At 39.9% G+C, this 21,568-nt stretch overlaps 1 protein-coding gene across 1 annotated transcript in view; it reads right to left on the bottom strand.

The window, feature by feature from the left end:
• Nucleotides 1–21,568, bottom strand: part of UBR3 (ubiquitin protein ligase E3 component n-recognin 3) — a 1,090,259-nt gene that overhangs the window by 744,588 nt on the left and 324,103 nt on the right. The window contains 2 exon segments of the mRNA XM_053698420.1: nucleotides 7,383–7,448; nucleotides 7,532–7,618. Of these exon segments, the coding sequence (XP_053554395.1) occupies nucleotides 7,383–7,448; nucleotides 7,532–7,618 (153 nt within the window).

Raw genomic sequence — 21,568 nt, 5'->3', positions numbered from 1 at the left:
GAGATCCCCACACAGCTCCCCAACCTGTGAGACTTGCATCTTTTGAAATTACAGTCCAGGTCGGAAGCACAAAAGAAGCCCCCTGAATTAAACGATGGTGATCTGTCCACCACGTTAGAGAGTGTCGTACAATCGGTTTTAAAGATATTAATTGAGATATCTTTGTGTAATCCCTGCACCATTGATTCAGCATACAGAGCTGAAGAGGTCGCATGTGAAAACGAGCAAAGGGGATCGCGTCCGATGCAGCAGTCATAAGACCTAGAATTTCCATGCATAAGGCTACCGAAGGGAATGATTGTGACTGAAGGTTTCGACAAGCTGAAATCAATTTTAGACGTCTCTTGTCTGTTAAAGACAGAGTCATGGACACTGAATCTATCTGGAAACCCAGAAAAGTTACCCTTGACTGAGGAATCAATGAACTTTTTGGTAAATTGATCCTCCAACCATGATCTTGAAGAAACAACACAAGTCGATTCGTATGAGATTCTGCTAAATGTAAAGACTGAGCAAGTACCAAGATATCGTCCAAATAAGGAAATACCACAATACCCTGTTCTCTGATTACAGACAGAAGGGCACCGAGAACTTTTGTAAAAATTCTTGGAGCTGTAGCTAGGCCAAACGGCAGAGCCACAAACTGGTAATGCTTGTCCAGAAAAGAGAATCTCAGGAACTGATAATGATCTGGATGAATCGGAATATGCAGATAAGCATCCTGTAAATCTATTGTGGACATATAATGCCCTTGCTGAACAAAAGGCAAGATAGTCCTTACAGTTACCATTTTGAACGTTGGTATCCTTACATAACGATTCAATATTTTTAGATCCAGAACTGGTCTGAAGGAATTCTCCTTCTTTGGTACAATGAAGAGATTTGAATAAAAACCCATCCCCTGTTCCAGAACTGGAACTGGCATAATTACTCCACCCAACTCTAGATCTGAAACACAATTCAGAAATGCTTGAGCTTTCACTGGATTTACTGGGACACGGGAAAGAAAAAATCTCTTTGCAGGAGGTCTCATCTTGAAACCAATTCTGTACCCTTCTGAAACAATGTTCTGAATCCAAAGATTGTGAACAGAATTGATCCAAATTTCTTTGAAAAAACGTAACCTGCCCCCTACCAGCTGAGCTGGAATGAGGGCCGCACCTTCATGTGGACTTAGAAGCAGGCTTTGCCTTTCTAGAAGGCTTGGATTTATTCCAGACTGGAGATGGTTTCCAAACTGAAACTGCTCCTGAGGATGAAGGATCAGGCTTTTGTTCTTTGTTGAAACGAAAGGAACGAAAACGATTATTAGCCCTGTTTTTACCCTTAGATTTTTTATCCTGTGGTAAAAAAGTTCCTTTCCCACCAGTAACAGTTGAGATAATGGAATCCAACTGAGAACCAAATAATTTGTTACCCTGGAAAGAAATGGAAAGTAGAGTTGATTTAGAAGCCATATCAGCATTCCAAGTTTTAAGCCATAAAGCTCTTCTAGCTAAAATAGCTAGAGACATAAACCTGACATCAACTCTGATAATATCAAAAATGGCATCACAGATAAAATTATTAGCATGCTGAAGAAGAATAATAATATTATGAGAATCATGATCTGTTACTTGTTGTGCTAAAGTCTCCAACCAAAAAGTTGAAGCTGCAGCAACATCAGCCAAAGATATAGCAGGTCTAAGAAGATTACCTGAACACAGATAAGCTTTTCTTAGAAAGGATTCAATTTTCCTATCTAAAGGATCTTTAAACGAAGTACCATCTGACGTAGGAATAGTAGTACGTTTAGCAAGGGTAGAAATAGCCCCATCAACTTTAGGGATTTTGTCCCAAAATTCTAATCTGTCAGACGGCACAGGATATAATTGCTTAAAACGTTTAGAAGGAGTAAATGAATTACCCAATTTATCCCATTCTCTGGAAATTACTTCAGAAATAGCATTAGGAACAGGAAAAACTTCTGGAATAACCACAGGAGATTTAAACACCTTATCTAAACGTTTAGAATTAGTATCAAGAGGACCAGAATCCTCTATTTCTAAAGCAATTAGTACTTCTTTAAGTAAAGAACGAATAAATTCCATTTTAAATAAATATGAAGATTTATCAGCATCAATCTCTGAGACAGAATCCTCTGAACCAGAAGAGTCATCAGAATCAGAATGATGATGTTCATTTAAAAATTCATCTGTAGAGAGAGAAGTTTTAAAAGATTTTTTATGTTTACTAGAAGGAGAAATAACAGACATAGCCTTCTTGATGGATTCAGAAACAAAATCTCTTATGTTATCAGGAACATTCTGCACCTTAGATGTTGAGGGAACTGCAACAGGCAATGGTACATTACTAAAGGAAATATTATCTGCTTTAACAAGTTTGTCATGACAATTAATACAAACAACAGCCGGAGGAATAGCTACCAAAAGTTTACAGCAGATACACTTAGCTTTGGTAGTTCCAGCACTAGACAGCGATTTTCCTGAAGTATCTTCTGACTCAGATGCAACGTGAGACATCTTGCAATATGTAAGAGAAAAAACAACATATAAAGCAAAAATGATCAAATTCCTTAAATGACAGTTTCAGGAATGGGAAAAAATGCCAATAAACAAGCTTCTAGTAACCAGAAGCAAAGAAAAAATCAGACTGAAATAATGTGGAGACAAAAGCGACGCCCATATTTTTTGGCGCCAAATAATACGCCCACATTGTTTGGCGCCTAAATGCTTTTTGGCGCCAAAAATGACGCCACATCCGGAACGCCGACATTTTTGGCGCAAAAGGACGTCAAAAAATTACGCAACTTCCGGCGACACGTATGACGCCGGAAACAGAAAAGATTTTTTGCGCCAAAAAAGTCCGCGCCAAGAATGACGCAATAAAATGAAGCATTTTCAGCCCCCGCGAGCCTAACAGCCCACAGGGAAAAAAAGTCAAATTTTTAAGGTAAGAAAAAAATGATTGATTCAAACGCATTATCCCAAATATGAAACTGACTGTCTGAAAATAAGGAATGTTGAACATTCTGAGTCAAGGCAAATAAATGTTTGAATACATATAATTAGAACTTTATAAATAAAGTGCCCAACCATAGCTTAGAGTGTCACAGAAAATAAGATTTACTTACCCCAGGACACTCATCTACACGTTTGTAGAAAGCCAAACCAGTACTGAAACGAAAATCAGCAGAGGTAATGGTATATAAATAAGAGTATATCGTCGATCTGAAATGGGAGGTAAGAGATGAATCTCTACGACCGAGAACAGAGAACCTATGAAATAGACCCCGTAGAAGGAGATCACTGCATTCAAATAGGCAATACTCTCCTCACATCCCTCTGACATTCACTGCACGCTGAGAGGAAAACCGGGCTCCAACTTGCTGCGGAGCGCATATCAACGTAGAATCTAGCACAAACTTACTTCACCACCTCCATAGGAGGCAAAGTTTGTAAAACTGAATTGTGGGTGTGGTGAGGGGTGTATTTATAGGCATTTTGAGGTTTGGGAAACTTTGCCCCTCCTGGTAGGAATGTATATCCCATACGTCACTAGCTCATGGACTCTTGCTAATTACATGAAAGAAATGTTGATTGGTAATCTCACCTCCTGAGATTCCCAAACCCCTTGTGCTGTCAGAAACCCCCATACAGCTCCCCAACCTGTCAGATTTGCATCTGTTGAGATCACAGTCTAGGTTGGAGGAACAAAAAAGAAGCCCCCTGAACTAAACGATGGTGATCTGTCCACCACGTCAGAGAGTGTCGAACAATCGGTTTTAAAGATATTAATTGAGATATCTTTGTATAATCCCTGCACCACTGGTTCAGCATAAAGAGCTGAAGAGGTCGCATGTGAAAACGAGCAAAGGGAATCGTGTCCAATGCAGCAGTCATAAGACCTAGAATTTCCATGCATAAGGCTACCGAAGGGAATGATTGAGATTGAAGGTTTCGATAAGCTGAAACCAATTTCAGACGCCTCTTGTCCGTCGGAGACAGAATCAAGAACACTGAATCTATCAGGAAACCTAAAAAGGTTACCCTTGTCTGAGGAATCAAACGAACTTTTAGGTAAATTGATCCTCCAACCATGTTCTTGAAGAAACAACACTTATAAAAGACTGGAAAGGTTCTTTCTAGAGAATATGAGCAAAGGGAATTGAATCCAATGCTGTGGTCATAAGACCTAAAACTTCTATGCATATATAGCAACTGAAGGAAATAATAGAGACTAAAGGTACCGATAGACGGAACCCAATAACATTATCCCTTGTCTGATAGAGACAAGGACAGTGACACAAACTATCTGGAAACCTAAAAAAGGTGACCCTTGTGTGAGGAATCAAGAGCTTTAGAAAAGAAGATCCTCTATGTCCTGAAGAGTAAGTGAATCATATGAGATTCCGCATCCTCAGAAAATAATCTGAATGAAAACAGAAAAATGAAAATATGCATTTATTGTATCTAAAGAAAACAAATAATGCTATCAAAGACCATAAAAAGGCAAAATAGTTTGAATAAAACTCCAAAACCCGGTTCCTCAAAAGAAACTGGAAGAAATACCCCAGAAGATTCCAGGTCTGAGCAGCGCTTGAACCCCATGGGTGCCAAGCCATGCTTCAACAGTACCCAAAATATATAGGACAGAAACACACTTAAAGTGTTAGCCTTGCTGGAATAAAATCAAAGAAATTTTGGACAAAATAAATTTCAAAGAAGCCTTAACCTGCCCCTTACCAGCCAAGCTGGAATACGGCACGTACATCGCAAAATTAGGGAGCTGATTTCGAACTCCAATTATAGACATGTTACTTGGGAAAGAACTCAGGAATTCGTTCCTTAATAAGAACAACCAAACTAGTATAAGCTTAAAGTTTTAGTCTTAGAACTCAACCTTGAAGCCCAGAGTAACAGTTAAGAATTGAATCCAATTATAAAACAAATAATTGATTATCTTAGAACAAAAGGAAATATGGATTTTTTTATTTTTTTTTAAAAAAATCACAAAATTCTTCTAGCTAAAAAAGCTAAAGACATAGATTAACCCTCATTTGCGAAAATATTCAATAAAATGAAGACACAAATGAAATTATTAGCATGATAGTCCAGTTTAAAGGACCAGCCAATACAGTGGACTTGCATAATCAATAAATGCAAAACAACAAGACAAATGCAACAGCACCTAGTCTAGTAAATGTTGTCCCTTAAACAATGCTAAAATAAATCATAATCTGATACTTGATCTTAAAGTAAACAGAGAAAATGAAGCAATTGCAATATCACAGGACCAAGAAAAGTACCTGAAAATAAATAATTTTCCATAAATAAGATACAACTATCTAAAGGAAAATAAATACTATTTTGCTATAGAAACAATAGCATAATTAGTAGAATTAGAGATAGCCCCAATAAATTGGAGAACCCTCCAAATTGAGTTTAACTGCTGGCAAAGAATATAGTTTAAAACCTTTGAAGAAGGAATAAAAGAAAATTCTCAGCCTATTCCATTCCCTAGTATAGGGAATTGGAAAGAAAACCTCTAAAGAAATAAATAGGCAGAAATAATGTCAGCTAGTCTTAAAGAACTAGTTACCTTAATATCCAAAATAATCAACACCTTTTCAACAAAGAACAAATGTACTTTAATAATTGAAAAATAATAAAAAAGTAGATTTGTTAGTGTCAATATCTGATGAAGAAAAGTTCTGAAAAAAAACATCATCAGAGAAGGATAAATCAGTATGTTGTTGGTCATTTGAAACTTCAATAATTAAAAAAGAAGTGAAAAAGACCTAAAAATTTTATTAGAAGGCACGAAGTCAGACAAAGCCTTTAACATAGAATCAGAAAAATATTTCTTATAAGTCTTCTAAATATTTCTTGTAAGAAAAGAAAATATATAAAGCATAAATACTAATGGATTCCGCATGTAAAAGTATAACATAATATCTTATTACAAACCATAGCTAAAGATAAACATTTATAACATTTAAAATAAATGAACTTAGCTTTGGTAGAACTGAAACTCAGTTAAGCGTTTTTCCAAAAGTGGCTTCTGATTCAGAGTCCATTTGAGACATCTTGCAATATGTAATAGAAAAAACAACATATAAAGCAAAATTGATCAAATTCCTTAAATGACAGTTTCAGGAATGGGAAAAAAATACCAATGAACAAGCTTCTAGCAACCAGAAGCAATAAACAATGAGACTTAAATATTGTGGAGACAACAATGACGCTCAAATTTTTTAGCGCCAAAAAAGCCGCCCACATTATTTGGCGCCTAAATGCTTTTGGCACCAAAAATGGCGCCACATCCGGTAACGCTGACATTTTTTGGCGCAAAAACGTCAAAAAAATGACGCAACTTCCGGCGACACGTATGACGCCGGAAATGACAAGAAAATGACAAGAAAATTTTTGCGCCAAGAAAGTCCGCGCCAAGAATGACGCAATAAAATGAAGCATTTTCAGCCCCCGCGAGCCTAACAGCCCACGGGAAAAAAAAGTCAAATTTTAAGGTAAGAAAAAATTGAATTATTCATATGCATTATCCCAAATATGAAAATGACTGTCGGAAAATAAGGAACGTTTAACATCCTGAATCAAGGCAAATAAATGTTTAAACACATATATTTAGAACTTTATAAAAAAGTGCCCAACCATAGCTTAGAGTGTCACAGAAAATAAGACTTACTTACCCCAGGACACTCATCTACATGTAGTAGAAAGCCAAACAAGTACTGAAACGAGAATCAGTAGAGGTAATGGTATATATAAGAGTATATCGTCGATCTGAAAAGGGAGGTAAGAGATGAATCTCTACGACCGATAACAGAGAACCTATGAAATAGACCCCGTAGAAGGAGATCATTGAATTCAAATAGGCAATACTCTCTTCACATCCCTCTGACATTCACTGCACGCTGGAGAGGAAAACCGGGCTCCAACCTGCTGCGGAGCGCATATCAACGTAGAATCTAGCACAAACTTACTTCACCACCTCCACAGGAGGCAAAGTTTGTAAAACTGATTTGTGGGTGTGGTGAGGGGTGTATTTATAGGCATTTTGAGGTTTGGGAAACTTTGCCCCTCCTGGTAGGAATGTATATCCCATACGTCACTAGCTCATGGACTCTTGCTAATTACATGAAAGAAATATGCTTTCAGTTGTAAAATATAAAATAGTTTTCATTTAAGCCGGATCAATAACATTTGCAGGGTAATCAATATCATATGCATAACCCTAGTATTTGCTACACATTTAGGGGAGGGGCACTATAGCTGTATATAACATTCTTTCCACAACATTTTTTATTCTATACTTTGAGTAACGCAATAAAATATCTAACATATAAAAGATATAACGCATACCTTGCTCAAGAACATGGCATAGTATCGATGCAAAGGCAAGTGGAAGGTAACCTGATTTGGAGAAGGCTGAAAGAGAATCAACAATACAGTATTCAGATTTATTTTCTATTTTTTTTTAATTTAATAATATTAAAGAGAGACCTACAAACCTCATCAATAAAATTGATAGCATCAAACCAATCCTGAAGGGCTTCAAGGCAATACCGGACAACATTCCTTGTGTACTCTTGTGTCTCCTACAAAATAAAAATAAAAAATGAGACATTATTTAAATACATAAGAACCCTATTAAAAGTCATCTGAATAAAATACAAAACATGAACCCAAAAATGTCATAATATTTCTATACCTTAAAAGTACCTAATACCCAAAAAGAAATTACCAACTAATATGTTAGAGCATGTAATTTTAAGACTACCAACCCTGCACTACTGTGTGTTTTACACCTGCACAAGGGTTAACACACAGTAAAAATACCACTCTCGACCTGCAAAGCACTGCACATCCAAGTCATAAAACTAGCACTGATTGGATCAGCATCGGTTTCTGCCGGGATCAACAGTGCTCTGAGGGTCCTCAGCAGTACTTCTACTGTGTGTTTAACAACCACAAATTTAATTTGCCATATATACATGCATTCGCTACTGCCTGGATTTTTTTTATACCATTTACTAAAGATGGTAATAGAAGGCATAAGCCCATTTGTAAAAAGAAACTAATGGCACTTCTACTTTGATATTTATGAAAATACCCACATATATGTTTGTATCATCATATCAATATACTCATTATATTATGCACTACTAACTTCTTCGGTGTTGGTGCTGTGTACTTATTTCTATACCATACAGAGTTTTATCACTGCTAGACTGATGTTTGTGTACATCTTAAAGCACCCACTTTCCTAAATGGCTTATATTAGAACAAGGTTACAATGGCAGAAATAAGTTAAAATCTAACTTTTATTAGAAAGATTAAAAAACAAAATGTATGCTTACCTGATAAATCTCTTTCTTGACACAGTGAGTGCATGGATCATCATCAATTACTGTTGGGAATATCACTCCTGGCCAGCAGGAGGCGGCAAAGAGCACTACAGCAAAACTGTTAAATATCACTTCCCTTCCCACAACCCCCAGTCATTTGATCGAAGGAAAAGGAGAGAAAGGAAATAACACAAGGTGCAGAGGTGCCTAAGATTTATATAACAAAAAACTGTTTGAAAAACAGGGCGGGCCGTGGACCGTGTCAAGAAAGAAAGAAATTTATCACTGAGTCCATGAATCATCATCAATTACTGTTGGGAATCAATACCCAAGCTAGAGGACACAAATGATAAGGGAGGGACAAGACAGGGAACCTAAACAGAAGGCACCCCTGCTTGAAGAACCTTTCTCCCAAAAAAAAAACTCAGCCGAGGCAAAAAATCCAATTTGAAAAATTTTGGACAGGGCATGCAGAGAAGGCCAAGTTGTAGCCTTGCAAAACCGTTCCAGAGAAGTTTCATTTTTGAAACCCACTAAGAAGAGACAGTAAAACAGTTTGCTGTTCATTCAAGGTGCAAATAGCTGCAACTGGTTTCAAACCGCAAATCTTCCGCTTGATAGGCAGCTAAACTAACCATCAGGCTACTACAGCTGGCTGTTCCTAGAGGAAAAATATGTAATTCTCTCAGGAGACTGCTGTCCAGCAGTCTCATAAACAAAACCAATTATACTTCTCAACCAGCAAGAAGAAGAATAAACAGAAGTTTTCTGACCTATACATTTCTTAGAGAAACAACAAGCAGGACAGAAAACTAACAAAAGAAACAGATAGGAAAACAGGAGCTCTACCTGAATTTAACCCACAACCTTCTGCTTCAGGAGCAGTGGAGCTAACCACTACACCACATCTGCCTAGTCGCCTGAAAATAAAATATGAAAGCAGGCACAACCTCCAAGTTGTATAACAAACGTTCTTCAGAAAAAAACAAACTATGATAAAGAAAAGGAACAATTCTCTGACTAAATATTCTGTCCGAAACCACTTTAGGAAGGAACCTTAGAACCTCCTCATCGGCATGAAAAAGAAGATAAGGCGAATCACACTGCAAAACAGAGTTCCAACACTCTGAGCAGAAGAGAAAACAAAAAACAAAACCTTCCAAGATAACAACTAAATATCTATGGAACGCAATAGCTCAACTGAGCTTGCTGCAAACTTTAAGAACAAAGATAAGGCTCCCAGGAGGAGCAACAAATTTGCCAAGGCCTGACAAAAAGATTGCACATCTGGCACGTCTGCCAGACACTTATGCAGCAACAAAAGAAATGCAGAATTTTGACCCTTTCCAGTGGAAAGGACTAATTCTAAGAATCCTGATCCTACTTCAAGAGTAGTCCTGGATTCACACCATCAAAGTTATTTACATTATAGCTTATAGTAAATCTTCCGTAACAGGCTACTAAGCCTGAATCATGGTCTTAATGACCGACTCAGAAAAAAACATGCTTACAGAGCACTAAGCGTACCATCTCCAAATAGAGAAACAAAATTTAGAAGAGATAAAAGACACTGATCAGAAGGTCCCTACTCAGAGGCCGTCTCCAAGGAGGAAGAAATGACATCTCCTCTAGGTCTGCATACCAGGTCCTGCAAAGGTCGCGCAGGGACAATAAAAATTACTGACGCTCTCTCCTGTTTGATACGAGCAATTACTTGTGAAAGGAGGACAACCTGAGGAAACTGGTATGTCAGCCTTAACACAGAGGAACTGTCCGAACATCTGTCAAAGTGACCTGAGGATCTCTCACAACTATACCTCTGCCACTTGGCAATTTTCCGATATGCCATCAGATCAACCTCCGACACCCCCATTTGAAGGTTAAGTTGGAGGATACCTCTGGAAGAGTTCCTACTCCCCAGGATGCTACCCAGTTGTCCACTCCAGGAAAGTGGATGACAAAAAGACGACCACAAATGAGAGCTTTCGCCTACTGAACAATCCAAGTCACCTCCTACATGGATAAGGAACTCCGAATTCCTTCCTGGTGGTTGATTTAAACCATTGAGGAGGTATTGCCCGACTGGAATCAAGCTAAGGACAACTGAGGCCAAGCTATCAGAGCATTGTAAAACGCTCTCAACTCCAATATGAAAAGGACGAGAGCAGACACTTCTGCGCCGAAAACAAGACCCAGATATCCAGTCCAGATCTTTGGTGTCCGTGGTCACATCACCCAGAAATGTCTCTAGAAACATGCGCCCTGAGACAGATATTTCTGAGAAGCCACTAAGGAAAAGTCTATATTCAACCTCTCCATTCTATGGAAAATAGCAAAGGGATTGATGACCATACATTGAGTCACTGAAAATGATATAAAATCAACTTCAAGAAGATCCCAACCTTCAGGGTGTAAAATGGCTAAGCTATTCGCTGATAGTTGGGCATGTAAATAAGTAAAAGGAATAAATCCTAGATATCTGACTTTTGTTAGAATCTTCTTCTAGATAGAGAATCTATTAAGCTAACAATTCCACCATGTAGATGAAAACTTGTCCAAATTCATCTGCCATCCAAGAGAAAGAAGATTGGACCAGACCTCCTGAAAGAGATATTGCTCGAAGAAGAACATGACTCATAAATAGTCCAGAAGAGCACCCCTCTTCCTAGATGACACAACTGAGAACGATAAAAACACCTCCTCCAGGTTTAAATTTGTTATGAACAGACCCTCCTGAAACAAAGAGAAAGGCTACTATTTTGAAGGTCAGAACCTGAGAAACTTGAGGAAAATACCTGGTTCCCTTTACCAGACTAGAACTGTAACTATCACTCCCAGAGAGGAATGCCCGAAACCAGTTCAAGGAATGTCTTTCACCATATCTGGATTGCAGATACTCTCGAAGGAGAAATCTATCTTAGAGAGGCAAACTTTAATTAGACTCTAGAAGATCTGACTGACACTACATATTAGAAGAAACAGGAAAACTGTCCTTTAGACTCATTCTCTGGTTGAGAGGTAGGAAAAAAAAAATTCTCCCAAAAAGTCAGACAATAAATCTGCCAGACCAAGTCCAAACAAGGTGTCATACTTAAAAAGGACCAAACCAGAAGCTAGGGTTTGGAGGAACGTAAAATTTGAAACTGCCACTGCAGAACTATAAACCTAGAACGTACCACTAAGATACCAAAAGGCTTCTCAGCTGACCAAAAAGTCAACCACAATGTCCGCAGCTAACACAGCAAGTCTACTAAAATAAGACAATGCTATAAATGAACAAAAAAAACCTCCAGCCTCTTATCCATGTACCTGAAAGGGAACTAGCTACCCTTCATAGGGATCGAGGATCTCTGAGCCATAGTAGAAAAACTCTTCTACTCAGGGCACTGTGCATTATACTGGAGTTAGCGACAGGAAAATCCCTTAAAGGACGAGAGACAGGGAGAAGGTATCCCTATTCTCCTATTCCAGAGAAATATCCAAGGTACGTCAAGAACCCGTCCTCCTAGAAGGAAGATCAGAGAAAAGATAAAGTTTACAAACTTCCAAAGGTTGACAACGACACGGAAATAGATGTCGTCCAAGTAGCCAAAACCTCTGATAAAATTACACAAGGAGAATAAGCATACATCTGAGAGAGAACCACCTGCGAAGAAGAAAGAGGAACAGAAACCTTACTGTCCGAAATATAACATAACATATCTTGCATATTTCCTGAAATTAAGGAAAAAAACAGGCAAAGCTGCAGATATCGCAGAAGATGCAAAATCTGTAAGCAAACATACTTCTCCTGGAGACTTAAAGGAACCGCAGGGCACTGCATGTGACGCCAAAAAGGCTTGGGACATAAAAGGGGAGAGCTGTGGCATTGCCTAAACAGCATCACCCTAGGAGACATAAGGTTCAGCTTAAAATATACCATCAATAGTTTGACTGACAAGGAGGTACAGAAACATCTAGAACGGACTAAAGCTATTCTAATTTAAATACATATAAAAGTATTGAAAATAATCTATATTATTCCATAATATGAGAAAGAAAAAGAGAAAAAGAGAGAGAGAGAAACAGAGAGAGAGAGAGAGAAAAAGAGAGAGAGAAAAAGAGAGAAAGAGAGAGAGAGAGAAAGAGAGAGAGAGAGAAAAAGAGAGAGAGAGAGAAAAAGAGAGAGAGAGAGAAAAAGAGAGAGAGAGAGAAAAAGAGAGAGAGAGAGAAAAAGAGAGAGAGAGAGAAAAAGAGAGAGAGAGAGAGAGAGAGAGAGATATTAAACTAAATAGAGGATTGGAAAACGTTTCTCACCCAACAAGAAATGTAGCTTATCAACAGAGCACCAGCAAATAAATCCCTGAGTGATAAATTAGGCTCTTGCATATTACTTCAACTAGAACCTTTATATGATAAAATAAAGACATTAGCACCGGTATAAACATTGCATATTTCTAGCAACGATTCTCAATGCCACTAAGGCAAAAAGAACACCTCCTATGGCTATATCACAAAGAAAAAGTGAATGCGATATATACAACATCCGACATCAAGGGATACGGAACATACCTATAACTCCATACCGGAGAATCGAGGAGATCCTCTTGCATATTAAAAAATAATACAGACATCTCTAAAAACATGGCGCCGTTCCGATAACTTGGAGGCGTGGCCAAAAACACCACGGAATGGAAGCTTGATTCATCTCCCTCATTCCGTCTACTAACTTAAAAAAAAAAGGTTTTCCTTCCAGAGAAGTCTTACTTCCCTGCCGGATCAAGGATAAGTTCCCGAAACAGTACATAGGCATAATCTAGCAGTTTCCACTCCTTACCGTTCTGATAAGTATTTTTAAGAGCGGGGAAAGAGGATACAAAATGTGTGGCATGCTCAGTCTTCTCTCATTATAGAAACAAATACATCTACGCGGCGCCTTAGAAGGGCGCCATTCGCGCTCTCCTAACATTCTTATACTTCTTAGACACTCATGTACTAAACGGGGCTGCTTAGCTTACACGATAACGCTAGTGCCACATAATTTACATTCTGTACAGAAACATAATAAAAATGCTCATAAATATTGAAATATTCGATCTGAACCCCAAAGACATTTAACCCCTTCCTTCAATGAAGGAGGTTAACCCCTAAGTCTCCAACACATGCAAGAATGTGCCTGCCAACTGCCTCAACCATCCATAAAGGATTTTGTCCCATTAAAAAGCAGAGGGTGTTAACCCATTTAGTGCCAGCCTTCTAGCCCTAGAAGAACAATAAGGCACTTACCTGCATTCTAGCCGTCCGGAAGTCAGACGACTCACAGAGTGTGAGAGGATGCCGCTCTTCACAGAGATTTGTGTAAAAAGAAAGACAGAGTAAGCTTACTCAGGCTTTCTATACCAGGGCAGCAACATGTTAGGAAAATGCAGCAAAGCCTACTTTACAAGTTCCTAACTGCTTTAAAGCCACCACAGCCCTGCTGAAGAGACTAAGGTGGAGTACAGCTAGACCCAAATTGTGATGGAAGGCCAGAGCAATCTTGATAGAAGAATCTTAATCAGGACACCTCATTACTTCACCTCTTCCTTGTACTAGAGGCAAAGAGAATGACTGGGGGTTATGGGAAGGGAAGTGATACTTAACAGTTTTGCTGTAGTGCTCTTTGCTTCCTCCTGCTGGCCAGGAGTGATATTCCCAACAGTAATTGATGATGATACGTGGACTCACCGTGTCATTAGAAAGAAAATGGAAACACTAAAAACACAAAAAAAACTAATGTTGGATAATATAATATTAGTGTTTGGATCAAATAGGATCTAGAGTGGATGAGGACCGCCTGAACAGAAGATGGATGAAGAAAGACCACCGCCATCAAAATCAGTAAATACCAACTTCAGGGTTAGTGTTAGTTTTTTTTGTTTTTTTTTAATAAGCAGCAAAAGTGCAGAATGAACGACCAAATGCACTTTTCAGGGCACTTTGTAGATTAGGTTTTTAGATTTTTTTTTTCATTATTTTGGGGTGGTGGGGTTAATGTTAGAGGGGTTAATGTATGTTTTGTTTTGTTTTTTATTTTAAAAAGAGCGGATTTGCTTTAGGGCAATGCGCTGTTTTTGTTTGTTTTTTTTTTATAATCTCTATCAATACTGGAAAATACAGAATGTAAACAGTCAATTAGCAGTATCTCAATGTTCTAAAGCAAGGACAAATATAAAAGTTTCATCTGCACATAGACAAAACTTCTGAAGTAGATTGTCAGCACACTTTTACTTTAACTTCGATGAGCTATATGTAGAAAATAAATCTCTTATAATAAAACTAAAAACTAAACCTTGAAGAGCAGTATCCACCTAGTACATAGTCGAGTATGTATTCACGCAATCAATATTCCTTCCAGCCCTCTACCTCTCAGTTCCAAAGTCTAAGGTCCATTCTCCCCTGAGTTGAGCCTGAAAAAAGAAGTCTGTATATTGCAGAAGAGTCAAGAGTCTAATCAAGAGTTCTTGGTGCAGAGTATGTAGGAAGCAGTGTCACTTCATCATAAAGAGGGAGGTCCTAGAGTGTATGTCAGTTGTGGTATCATATAATTCAGTTGCTGGAGGAGTGCAGCCCTGAACATTTGGAATGTGGGGGGGGGGGGGAGGGATTTGTGAGAAACCAATGTTTAAAAATTAATCTTCTAGCAATTAGGAAAAAAATGACTTAATTATATGTACTGTATGTATTTAAAATGTTGCAGCTAAAGTGGTAAAATTGATAGTGAATTGCCCGTGTTGCCATTTCCAGGGCCGGCGCTTGTGTAAGGAAGTACAGGCAACCGCCTTAGAGCGCCCTCTGCAGGAGGCGCCGAGAGCGGTGCCGACTGCCGAGGTGGATCATGATCTGCCGCCCTGAAGCGTGATGTGACAGTGAGGGACGCCTGGGACAAGTGGGACTTAAAAATGTAATGTTATGAATCATATTAGTACTCATTTTATTAACGGCTAAGAGTGGCTGCAATAGTGCGACTTACATCCTCCTACAGACCTGACCTATATGATGATGATGGCATTGGCTTGGCTAAATTAATGGCTTAATTGGCTGGTTTAGATGGGAATGTGGACTCGCGCGTTGTGATAGTGGAGGCGGCGCTTTCTTGAAGTTGTGCAGCTGTGCTGTCGGCGCTGCCTGGCCTGCCTAAGCCTACTCTCACTGAGAGGGAAATCATGCGGGAATCGGGAAGGGATGCCTGGCTCCACGTGACTGAGAGTCGACTCCTCTGCAGCACCACTCTAGGAAAATGAAATGAGAACGTGAGGAGACGGCCAGACCACAGCGGCAGACGAGTCAAAGTACTGAAGAGAGACAGTGAGGTAGGAATGATGGCGCACTGGTGCGGCAGGGGTCACTGAGGGCAGCTGGGCAGGGGAGAAATTGAAAATATGTGGTCTGTGCAGCAGGGTGCTTGTGGGTGGTATGACATAGAAAAAAGTCAGTTGTGTTATGAGTGAGGACTCGTGGAGGTGACAACTGTGAGTCTGGAGTGGTGGACTGTCTGTGACACAGCCAGAGCGGGCCAGCCAGACAGGGGCAATGGCGGCACTGCAGTGTGATTGTGGGCATCACATGAAAAGAGAAGGGTTAGCCATCTATAGGAGGTATTAATCATCCATGATCCAATCAAGGGAAAAGCAGCCACCTTCAATCAAAAACTTTATATAACTGGTGGGATAGGGGAATGAGCAGGATTAGGAGGGTTTCTGTTTTCTGTTTCTGTATGGACTGTATTTTACTAACCCAGTTGTATTATATAATCTCTTGCTTCATGTGTGGTCACAAGAATGTGAGAGAAATAGCTGTTTTATTCTATTAAAAGCTGTAATTTTTTACAAAATGTCATATTTAAATTGGAAACAGAAAAGTTTGGTTGTTTTTTTAATTATTGATAAGGTATTACAAAGAAACAGAATTAAAAAAAATAACCTAAGTAAATAAAAAAAAAAGATATTTTAAATAAATACTTATCCTTGCCTACAGATCCTACACTGTGTTTTTCTTCCCAAAAACTCTATGGGGCCTTTTTATGAAGCTGTCATCAAATTGAATTTCTAAATATAGATCTTGAGTGTGATTACGTCAAGTTGAATGCAAAAAAACAGCAAGCAGGGGCGGAGCCGGAAGCCGCCATGAGAGCAGCGTAAAACCGGAGCTCCGATGCACTAGATCACCAATCTTGATTGAATCCTCTAATTCTTAATATCTCACAGACATGTGAGGTATCAGATCCAACACCACCCAGGGAACAATTGGAGCAGCATATCTCCCATATTTGACAATCGGTCACAGAGTTACGGCGCCTAAGACTGGTGACTATACAGCTGAACCCTCCCGAATGTAGACCCATCGGATAGCCTGCACCGGTCTTATATATACATCCCCATCACTCCTACTACTTACTCCCTAAAGACGCACCAGGCACTCCACCATCTTCAGAAACGACTGGTCTGATAGATTTACAGGGAGGCATACCACGGCGGTATATTGGCCTACTTCTGGTGCACCAAACACAAGCAGCTGAAGCGAGACTATTACGAGTGCACACCGAGCACGCAGAGACCTTTTTATAAATATCAACACTGCGGTGTACATCCTATCCGCAATGGAGCTTTGAAGTATCTAACAGGGTGCCTATAAAGAATTAACAACGCCTATCACTACCCACAGGTTTGAATAATATTGTAACTACTTTCCATAGCATTACCCTGGTTGCCCTCTCCCTAGAGGAACAGCTACTAATCTTATTAACGGTCTAGATAGACACTGAATGCCAGAGAGGGAGACAATATAAAGATATATAGAGGTCATTTTAGGCCTACTCACTATACAGTAGAGTACTGATAGGCTCTCTATCTCGCCAAGTAGCTGCTTTTGATTTTAAAAAATATACAGGCAAAATGGCAACTAGGAGAACAGCAAAACTGGACAAGCCAGCCAAACAAACCTATGCTAAGAATACCACAATACCATCATTTCTGCAACCTGCAGAGCATACACAAAGCACACCATTAGTCCAGAAAAAACAAGATCAAAATCTTGCCTCACTCATATCACAGCAGGACATTATACAGTCACAAGCCTCCATTCACTGCTCTCCAGGATTTACCATCAAAGAAAGACATAGCGGACATAGTTCGTATGTGTATAAGAGAAGAATTAGCTTCTATAAAACAAGCCCTTCATACCCTAAATTTTCAAGTTGAATCCCTGGAAGCACACCAAGATACAATAACAGATAATGTACGAAATCTTGAGGGTCAGGTTGAAAAACAGAAGGAAACTTTGGAATTCCTAGAAGAGAAAATCGAAGATCTAGAAAATAGGAGTAGGCGCAAGAACCTACGGATCAGAGGGGTCCCTGAATCTATTTTACCAAGAGATTTTCCGGTTTATTTACCAGCTCTGTTCTCTCATATGAAAGATTCAACATCAACAGCGGATATTCCATGGGTGAGGGCACATAGGGCACTCAGACCAAGACCACCAGATACGGCGCCTCCTAGAGATATTATCATACGCTTTAAGAATTTCCAGGATAAAGAGATGATTCTTTTACAGTCACGGAAAAATCAACCTATCCGATTTAGAGGTAATGGATTACAGTTTTACCAGGACTTATCAACCAAAACATTACAGAAAAGAAAAGAATTTTAAGCAATAACGACCACGTTAAGAAACAAACGGATACCTTACAGATGGGGTTTTCCCACCCACTTATGGACACTTCAAAACAACACAAGGATTATTTGTAAATCACCTGCTGATATTGCAAGGTTTTGCTCCATCCTGGGCATTGAATCTCCAGTGGACATACCTGAACAACCACAACCAACTCCATCAAAAAGAGCCAACACTACATCCACCACCTGGCGGACAGTACAGAATAAGAAAGGCAAGCTATCTGAGTCAAGATCACCATCTCAAAATTCCTCAGGTCCTAGCTCGCCCAGCTTAGTGGCCTCAGAACATTCTAGATCTTAATATGGAACTTTTTTCAGCCCAAGCCACTACAGAGATGGCAAGTATATTTAATCTAATTTTCCAGTGATCTTTAATTTGAGAATATGCTCTAATATTGTTATGTCTGTTAATATGCACAGTAGCATTTAGATATAGTAATTTTAGGCTATTTTTTCTTTTCTCCACACCAGGAGTAAACTGTTACATACATAAATGCCCTCTTTTATTAAACCCGGCACAACTTATCACATTAGATTCACTATAACCTTATATTTTCTAGAGGACTTCCGGTGGGCGGCTCTGTAAGATGGCTTCAGGCTTCATTAGCTCTGAAGACAATCTCCTTTAACTTCAATTTTACAGCCATTAATCCACGCCATCTGCCTCTCCCTTGACAGGCAAGCTGTCCAGGAACATTTAGCAGATAGAAGAAACTCCAGCTCTTCTACCCCGGAAGGCAATTTAATTGAAAATATGACACCTACCCACGAGGCGATGGCCTCCAACAGTGAAATCACCGTGGCACTGTTTGCAATTTTCCTACCCAAATTAGAGACTTTGATCAACAGCTGCGAGGACCTATGCGAAACACTACAGAACATGAGGGGTGCTGACACTTCAGAAACGGATCGGAATAGTGTGCAGCCTGGTAACTCAACCCAGAAGATGACTAGTTTCACCGGTGCATCCGCTAGGCCACTGGTTTCAAACCCACATGGACGATCGATGGCTTGCACTGAAGAGGAACGCCTCTTATATCAAACTGAATTTGGCAAACCCCGATCTCCAAAGACCATGCAGATGACTGATGAAGGCACACTTACCATTTCATCACCAGCGCACGTCGCGGAAACAGATACAGACGCCCTGCTCACACTACCCCCGTCACAGATTGTGGCCCCTGACTCACGCGGGGTGAAGGCTGTGACCGGCAATAATACTGAGCGCTATGGCGCTCCTCTACTGCTTTCCTCTGATGGCAGAGGATTGGATCCTGGGCACGCACCGGAGTCCTGTTGTGGGAACATTGCCATACGCACTATGTCTTTGCAGGTGAGTGGAGACGAAACCTGCGCCCATGTGAAAACCGCCGGTGCGTTGCTCAGAGACACATTACATCAGCCGCTCCTGGCCTCACACCGTGGCGATTGCTGGCGGCTCTGCTCTGGATTAGTGACTTTGTCAGCCGCCAAGGCATCTTCCCGTTATAAACTACTTCCACAGTACATCTTCTACGGCAGCACTAAGGGACCTGATGGAACACAGACTGATACCAAACTGGTTCGGACATGCCTGCCTGCATACGCAACATATGAGGGCAATGCATCTGCCTACACTCCTCAATGTCCGTGGATCTATCTTTCAAGAGAGTGGCTTTTCGAATGCTGTTCTGTAGATCATGCTGGATGGATATCAGGTTTGGGGCATAGATTTTGGGTCATGGGCAGGGTTGGCATCGGCTAGTATGGGAGGGCCATGTGTGAGCTGACCGTATTCTGGCCAACACGCTACAAAATTTAATCATTTAATCACATTTTCAAGCTGGACAAACTAGGATGGCAAGCTCCCCAGCACGTTAACTTTCATGTGAATCATAAACTTGTGTGTAGCTATGCTGGACAGTTCATATTGTTGTTGTACTCTTTTTATATGTGTCTTTACGGTTGTATTTAAATTTCAACGTGATTTGCTTTTCACAGAAACACCCAGCTACAGTTAGTACTCTGTGACACATAATCTGCGTCAAGTCCTAGTCGCTTCTAATACAGCTTTTGTGCCACTCCCTCTTATCTACATTTCTGATGCCTGGATGTGTGTACCACATGTGGTCCTGCAAATTGTGCATCTGTTTAGAGATAAGTTTGTGACTACAGAATCTCAATCTACAGAGTAACGTTTAGAAAATAGCCCCATCACTGAGCTTACGTTAAATTAACATGTTAACAATCATATATGATAGGAAAAACAGAATTTATGTTTACCTGATAAATTACTTTCTCCAACGGTGTGTCCGGTCCACGGCGTCATCCTTACTTGTGGGATATTCTCTTCCCCAACAGGAAATGGCAAAGAGCCCAGCAAAGCTGGTCACATGATCCCTCCTAGGCTCCGCCTACCCCAGTCATTCGACCGACGTTAAGGAGGAATATTTGCATAGGAGAAACCATATGGTACCGTGGTGACTGTAGTTAAAGAAAAAAATTATCAGACCTGATTAAAAAAACCAGGGCGGGCCGTGGACCGGACACACCGTTGGAGAAAGTAATTTATCAGGTAAACATAAATTATGTTTTCTCCAACATAGGTGTGTCCGGTCCACGGCGTCATCCTTACTTGTGGGAACCAATACCAAAGCTTTAGGACACGGATGAAGGGAGGGAGCAAATCAGGTCACCTAAATGGAAGGCACCACGGCTTGCAAAACCTTTCTCCCAAAAATAGCCTCAGAAGAAGCAAAAGTATCAAACTTGTAAAATTTGGTAAAAGTGTGCAGTGAAGACCAAGTCGCTGCCCTACATATCTGATCAACAGAAGCCTCGTTCTTGAAGGCCCATGTGGAAGCCACAGCCCTAGTGGAATGAGCTGTGATTCTTTCGGGAGGCTGCCGTCCGGCAGTCTCGTAAGCCAATCTGATGATGCTTTTAATCCAAAAAGAGAGAGAGGTAGAAGTTGCTTTTTGACCTCTCCTTTTACCGGAATAAACAACAAACAAGGAAGATGTTTGTCTAAAATCCTTTGTAGCATCTAAATAGAATTTCAGAGCGCGAACAACATCCAAATTGTGCAACAAACGTTCCTTCTTTGAAACTGGTTTCGGACACAGAGAAGGTACGATAATCTCCTGGTTAATGTTTTTGTTAGAAACAACTTTTGGAAGAAAACCAGGTTTAGTACGTAAAACCACCTTATCTGCATGGAACACCAGATAAGGAGGAGAACACTGCAGAGCAGATAATTCTGAAACTCTTCTAGCAGAAGAAATTGCAACTAAAAACAAAACTTTCCAAGATAATAACTTAATATCAACGGAATGCAAGGGTTCAAACGGAACCCCCTGAAGAACTGAAAGAACTAAATTGAGACTCCAAGGAGGAGTCAAAGGTTTGTAAACAGGCTTGATTCTAACCAGAGCCTGAACAAAGGCTTGAACATCTGGCACAGCGGCCAGCTTTTTGTGAAGTAACACAGACAAGGCAGAAATCTGTCCCTTCAGGGAACTTGCAG

Source organism: Bombina bombina, chromosome 1, assembly GCF_027579735.1.
Source record: "Bombina bombina isolate aBomBom1 chromosome 1, aBomBom1.pri, whole genome shotgun sequence".
NCBI classification, from domain to species: domain Eukaryota; kingdom Metazoa; phylum Chordata; class Amphibia; order Anura; family Bombinatoridae; genus Bombina; species Bombina bombina.
Note: the sequence above shows the minus strand (reverse complement) of the source record. Positions and strands in the feature narration are given on the sequence as shown.